Here is a 7,391-nt window from a genome sequence, read left to right as displayed (position 1 = left end):
CATTTACTGAGGGCAGTGTGGTCTCATAAATAGACCAAAAATGAGGCCAAATGTTGTTTTCGTTCTCAAAAATTTGTGCTGACTTTGCCTTGAAGTTCATCTTATTAGTTTTCTACAAACATGGAAATAATAAAAGCTGTGTAAAGCTTCTCACACTGCCCTACATTGCAGACATTGATTTTAATATAATCAAATACCAAAAGCTCAAAGGAAAGCTTCTTAAACGCTTCTTTTTCTTATCTTAGCAAAAAATATGAATTTGCTTTTGCTCCTAATCGCTTAGCAATTTATTACAGACTGCTAAAAATTGCTCTAAATCCCAGTGATCCTTCAAACCTTAGAAAAGTCAGAAGTACCTTATGAAGCTTATTTAGCTCGAAATGCTCTTCGACAGCTCTAAAAAATGTTATTTTCCTTTACAGGGATATCTCAGGCAAAACTAAATGACTGATTTCATCTGATCTTTATAACATTCAGTTGTTTGTTTCTGAGCTCTTGAAGCACAGTCCTCTAACATCAATGCCAAAGTTTTTTTCTAAAGTAGTGCCATTTTCAAAATACTTGTTATTGAGACAAGTTGGGTACTTGCAAATTCAAAGCGCTGGCATGTGTTTTTTTTAATCTATTTTTAGAAGCATGTGGGAGCAGCAGCAGCATTTTCCTCCTGGCTGCTCCTGCAACCCTTACAATCCAGTGTAGCTTTTTCCTCACCTTTCTCACAGAAGCTTTTACGTACTTGTCACCATTCTCTCCCTCAGCTTGGTTTCTTTTTGCACCTCACCACGTGTATACTTGACATTCCTCTGTTTCCGACACGCCACCTTTCCTCCACTTCCCCTCCTTTGACAGCTTTGGCAGCAGCCCCACAGAGCTGCACGTTTAGTTGCGAGGATGCTTCAGACTTTCTGCCCTGTGGCATGGTTCAGGCTTAAGGCCTGCAAGTTCAACCGGCCTTAAGACTACACGAGCGCTCTCACGCGTTTCCTCTCTGAAAGAGAGTGGAAGTCTCTTGTTTCCTTTCTTTTTCTGGCACTCGGCCTGCAGGCATCTCATGGGTTGGGGGAAAGGATTCAGGGCTCTGAAAGGCAGAATATTGTCAGCCAACTTTTCTGGCCATACAAATGTGTCATCATTGGGCCTGTAGGCCTTGATCTGTTTGTTCTTACATTCATTATCACACGAGTCATAAAGTATAAAGCTTTTTAATGAGAAGTTCAATCATCTTCTTTAGCTTGACCTTTTAAGTTTTAACAGTTTTTTATTAGGTTTTCAGTTTTAAATTAAGGCATATTGTAGTGTAATAGGATCTAGGCAGCTATCTAAATTGAAAAATGTGCGATAAATTAAATTATCTATGGGTCCCTTAAAGGCACAGTGTGTAGGATTTGTTGTTTTCAGTGACATCTAGTGGTTGAGTGGTTGAATCATCCTCCCTGGTCCTCCCCCCACCCCCACCCCCGCTTCCAAACGCAAAGGAGTTGCTACGGTGTCTCTCAGGTGTCAAAAACCTTTGATAATTCCAACCGCGATGTCTACAAGCAGCTTCAGGGCTAGTGATGTTTCAAGTGGTAAGATTATGAGCTTTAATAAGTAAAACTACAATGACAGAAAACAAATATTACATTTATAGTATTACAACTAAAACCGTTTTTGACGCCGCCACCGCAGTTTGTCCTTCATGAGCCTTCGTAGACAAGATGACGGTGCAAGATGGCGGCTGCCTGTGTGGCGACCCGCGACCATGGAGATATAAACAGCTTTTTATAAGGTAAAAATAATAAAACAAGGTCTTTGTCTGAAATGATGACATGTTTTTTTTATTATTGTCATTAGTGATTATCTCAATTTCTGCTAAAAGAATTGACAAAATCCTACACATTAAAGGAAATGTTCAAAATATAAACCTAAAGAATGTTTTGAAGGTCCATGCACTGTTTGGTAATTTGTTTTTCGTTTCATAAACTGATATTGAAATACAAAAAAATGGATGGATATTTTATTTAAATCTTATACAACAATAACAGAAAAATGGTACGTCTTTTTATTTTTGTCAAACCAAGAGTTTAGCACCTTGGCAATGCTGTCCTGTGGAACCTGCTATGGCTTCTATTTCCTCTAGTTAGCTAGCATTTGTTTATTGCGGCAGCACAAATGCATTCATATTTTTAACAAAAATTTGATGTCACAGGCACTTTAAGGCATAAAGAACGATATCTACTGCAGTTATATTCGACAACGTGAAAACCCAAACCTCTTCATGGAGGGTCGGTTCCAAAATGTTTGTAATTTGCTTCGGCCCGTTGCCATTGTTCATACAGAGGTAATACTGTCCATTTCTTTTTTTTGTGAGTCTAGCTTTAGCAAATAAGCTCAATGTGGAATCTAACATTGTATAAAACTATGCCTACATATTGAAGATATACATTAGTCTGACCTTTTTAAAATGTTTACCAGGAAATTACTGTGTTTTTATAATTTCCCCAAATGCAGCTTAGTCTGAGATGACTTCTTTGTTGATTTTATGTCATTAATTAGAGTTTTACCCATCTGTTAATATTTAAACGCTGTGGGGATCATTTATATACCTCCAGGACAAAGTAGTGGACATGGTATTTTGAAACAAAGACTTAAATTTATGTGGGTGCCTCAAGAAAAAGTGAACTAAGCTTATTAAAAAAGTTTGTTTTGTATCAGCTAAACAGCCCAGTTGGAGGAACAGGGAGGCCGTGTGATTGATTTAATGCTCTGACTTGGCTCTGTATGATGAGTTCTAGGACTTGTTTGGCACTAAAATCAATCTTATGCGCTTCGTATGAGATGCAGGATAAAGTTAGAAATATGCTAATGGAGCCGGGTTATACAAGCTGCTGTTTTTTTCTTCCCCTCCTTTTTTTCATCTGAAGTTGTTTGGCAGTGTAGAGCCAAAAACAGAAGAAAAAACATAGAGTCAAGATGTTACATATTTTGGTTGTGAAATCATGTGTGAGGATTGTAGTTTATCAGACTAATGGTGATCCCCCCACCCAGCAGCTGATGTTATACAGACTATATCCCTCAGAGGAAGCAATAATAGTGCTTTTAGATTCGCAGCATCGGGCCGCCCTGTGACGACCTCTTCTTCTCGTAGCTGATGTGGAGGGTCTCCTCACGCAGCACTTCTATCAGCCACTTCACACTAAAATAAATACAAAAAAAAAATTAAAAAAAAGCAGCTCAGCGTCATCATGATCACATGCGCCTGCTATTTGGAACACTTGAGATGAGAATYGGAAAGATACTAACAGTTTGCACCATATGTACTTCAGCCTGTGTTTACCATTTTCTCCCCTGCTGCTGCTGCGTGAGGAGGATGAACCAGCGTGTTGACTCGCATTAGCATTAAATTGTCTCGATGTGAATCATTGTCTGGTGGAGAGCAATTGTGATTCTCTGCCACAGTCCTATAAATCTCATCTTAGGGTTAATTGGCTTAAAAGTCTCCAAGGTTTTGCTAAAAATTCTCACTGATTTTATATTTCTTACAATTGTTGGCTTATATTTCAGACCACCATAAGCGTTACCCAGCTGTTCCCAAACCCCCTAGAAGTAACCATAATAAAGGTCTAAAATGAAACTTGAGAGCTAAGAGGATTGTAGCTTCTGCAGGGGTAATGAATTCTGTCCCTCTGATCAGTTTCTTAAAATGTTAAAATTGCTTATGCAATCTTTGTGCAAACCTTGCCCGGACGCCTCCGTATGTAAAAATCGGGATGGGAAGGATTTTACGTTGTGCAAAAACATAGTGCATGTTAAAAAGAATTCAAAGTGATGCAAGCATGCAGTTAATTTGTAAAAATTCTGACAAATTTCCCCCCAATAATGTCATTTGTTTGTGTTTAGTTTACTGCTTAGTAGAGGTCAAACCTTCATTCTTCAGTTTACTTTTCTGTGACAGATCTATAAACCAGCAAACTTTTAACTACTTTTGAGCCTAGTTAGTGCCAGTTAAGGTATAATTGGCTCTAACATTTTTCTAGTTCTTGCTAAAAGCAACTAAATATTTTTATAATGCAAAGCTGTGCAAATACTCAGGCTAAAACTTTATCATTGTTGTGACTACATTTTTCCAAGGTAAATCAAGTATTTTCAGACTCTGTTTTTTTCTTTTCCAATTAGTTTTTGGATTGGAYTCTATATAATTTTTTTGTGTTGCAGCTTAATGTTAATTTTAAACATTAAATTAATGTTAGTTTAGTGTGTGTACGTGCTCCTTTTTTAAAAGAACCTTTTCTTGCATAATCACCTACCTTGTCAGGCCTGGTATTCCTTTTAGGACCAAATTTCGGGTTTCAGGATTGGTTTATTGTCATATGCAGGTTAACATAAGTCAACAATGCAATGAAATTCTTAGGATTAGGAAAACCATTCAACCTGCTGTAAAAAACAAGAAGTAATAGAAGCAAAAAATAGAAATTAAATATAATATTTACAAAGAAAAAGTGAAATATGTTGAGCAATATAATAAAATGTAATGGTGCAGGTAGGGTGAGTAAAGTATGAGCACTGCACAGTGTTAGATCATGATTGTATTGCACATGGCATATACTGCACATAACATATATTGCACAGGTAGTGTAGCAGATTATTGCACAGGTAATAAGTAACACAAGTCAGTCACATGCTGCAGCAGCATKAACTTATTTATTGTCACAAATGAGGGTTGCTGCAGTATTGTGTAGAGTTCAATAATCTGACAGCTTGTCGTAACTGTTTCTGAGTCCAGTCTTAATACAGTGAAACACCATTTTTTAAAATTTAAATTTAAATTTAGGACTAAGTTGTGAGTTTAGTTCACGTTAGGGTTAGGCATCTATTGGTTAGGGTTCAGCTGCAGAAGAAATTGGAAGTCAATACAATGCTCCACTAAGAATAGAAATATGAAGAGTTTGTGGGTCTGTGCGTGTGAGGGCAAGCGCCAAATGAATTTCTTTAACCTTTTGACTTAGGTAGTGTTAAATTATTCACAGCTGCTTTAAATGTATTTACACGGTTTTTGCTCTTTTTAAAGCTTCCTAGTGAAAGTGGTTAAGCACCAATAGGTGGCGATGTGGCATTATTTTAACACACCTTTGTCACTTCTGTGAGTCTAAATGCTTTTTATGCTTTCATTTGTCCACTATTTCCTTTACCTCAAAATATGCTCGTTTTAGAAGTGCAGATATATTTTTGTATTTGTTTGAAAAATTTACCTTTTTAACGGCAAAAACCAATTTACTGAGCAGCTTGTTTGCTAAGCCACATTTYCCATCTGCTCAAGTCTTAACACATGTTGAAATGTCATCCCCACCTCTGCCTTCATCTGCTGCATACTAACAGATATAACAGCCTCCCGCGCTACTTTGAAGAGACCTTTTCCTCTCAGAAGACTCCTTGGTTTGTGGAACACAGATACTCCTCAACAATGGTTCATTAGAGAAAGATTTTTGGCTGGATGGCTTTAGTAAGACAGCAATATCCAAATACATCACTTGATGTATTTGTAAAAAYTTGAATTTTTAACATCAGCTTGATAGAATTTGTTAGCCAAAATGAAAAGGAATTGGCATATTTCAGAATGTGACGCGTATCAGCATCATTCCAACTAATACTTGGATTTATTGTGAAGGAGATGTTTTAACAAATGAGTTCAGCGTGACCTTGTTTGTGCAAAGCTACAGTTCAATGAGGTTTCACTGTTCCTCTGTGTTCTCCTGCTTTTTCCATCTTCTACGAAGCTCACGTCAAGCCTAACAGGGGGTCTCGTGCTCATTTCACAACGCCTGCCTATTTGATAAGCAGGACACAAGCTCTTCATATAATTACAATGTCAGAGCATATATGGATCGAACTGGTAAAAAAGGACAATGGTAGCTGGGGGAACTTTATAAAGCACAGCAGGAACAAAGGTTGCAGAGACCCCTCTTAAAGAAACAAGATTTTTAGTTGAGGAGGATTGTGAATGAAATCACACTGAGAAAGAAAGACACTTTTTAAAAAGGTTTTGGCCATTTGATACTTTCAATACAGGCACCATGATTGTTATTCTTGCTCCATCCTCACAGGAAGATTACAGTGTCCAAGCTGTTTCTGTGGAGCGACATCTAGGAGGAACATCAAAATGTTCTTTTGCTCTCCGTTTTTATTATCATGTGTTATATTTTTACTCTGCCTTTTCCCCCCCCCTTCTCCGTAGGTTTCCAAAAAGGTCGCTGATCTCATTCTGGAGAAACAGCCTGCTTATGTCAAGGTACGATTTCTGCTTCAATTCCAGGCTTAAAACCGTCCTTAGAAGTACACTACCTGGTTGCTGAATAAAAGAAGAATAAAAACAAAACGAAATGAAAGCAATATTCTATTAAATCTGCTTTATTTGCTTTTGTTATTGTTTCAAAGTTTGAGTTTACTGCATTGATTTCTGTCCAGACTTGTTTTTCTATTTTTTTAGCCTAATCCCAGTGTATAAATTCTCTTGATTAATTCTGACTTTCTGTCATTTTTAACACACCTCTGTCATTAAGGAAGATTGATGGAAACCCTATTTGTACATGACAATACTTCTGACCTCATTTCTTTTGTTTATATACACAACAGCTAAACTAAGATCTGATTAATTAAAGAAAAAAAAAGAAAACAATGCAAAAGTTTGACATCTCATCACTATCATTTCAGTTTTCCTCATACATTTCTTTAAAAGTGATAGTTCACCTCTTACCTTCCAGGTTTAAAGAGTGTTGTGCAGATGGTTTTATTAGCGTGTTAGTCTTCCTGTTTTTGTTTGCTTGAGGCCAACCAATAATTTGACCTTTCAAAAACAGAGTAACAGTGTTTCCAGTGTTTATTCAGGAATGACATTCTATTCATTGCATTGATTATGGTTGAGTAACTAGCAGCCAACTGAAACATGAAAATTCCTGCAGTTCTTTTCTATTGGCGTGCCTGTTTGCTTAGTTAAATCCAGATGGAGACTTTTTATTTTTTTATAAAATTTTTTTTTGCTGGGCAGTGCATATCAGCTGCTAAATTTAATTACGAAGCATATTAGTTATGTTTGCTGTGTTTGATAATTGCTTCTTTTTCTTCTCTCTCTCAACTCATATCAATTCTTGTTCTGTTTTTTTTTTTTAAATTAGATAATTTTGATGCTATCAGATTGAACTTTGGGAGCTATGGTTATAGGATATTGCCCACCATCCACGGATGAGGGGAATCGAGGGGAAGTAGTCATGTTTTTATTCATAAAACCAGTCAGGATGTGAATTAAAATAGTTTGTCAAACCAAACTTGTGGTTTTAGGCAACAAGCTAAACTTGCAACTGTTTAAGAAATAAAGTGTAAATAAATTAATCTCATCCATGAGACCAAATATATATTTG

The 7,391-nt window shown here is 36.8% G+C and overlaps 1 protein-coding gene across 3 annotated transcripts in view; it reads left to right on the top strand.

The window, feature by feature from the left end:
- The window catches only part of vps50 (VPS50 subunit of EARP/GARPII complex), a 114,820-nt gene that overhangs the window by 21,287 nt on the left and 86,142 nt on the right, over nucleotides 1–7,391 (top strand). For all 3 annotated transcript variants that reach the window (XR_001312137.1, XM_014028877.1, XM_014028876.1), the window contains exon 5: nucleotides 6,212–6,265. Coding sequence is in view for 2 of the 3 variants with exons in the window: in XM_014028877.1 (XP_013884331.1) it covers nucleotides 6,212–6,265 (54 nt within the window). In the remaining variant the exon portion in view is untranslated. The remainder of the gene's footprint in view (nucleotides 1–6,211; nucleotides 6,266–7,391) is intronic.

This window comes from Austrofundulus limnaeus, unplaced genomic scaffold (genome assembly GCF_001266775.1).
Source record: "Austrofundulus limnaeus strain Quisiro unplaced genomic scaffold, Austrofundulus_limnaeus-1.0 Scaffold826, whole genome shotgun sequence".
Taxonomy (NCBI): Eukaryota; Metazoa; Chordata; class Actinopteri; order Cyprinodontiformes; family Rivulidae; genus Austrofundulus; species Austrofundulus limnaeus.
Note: the sequence above shows the minus strand (reverse complement) of the source record. Positions and strands in the feature narration are given on the sequence as shown.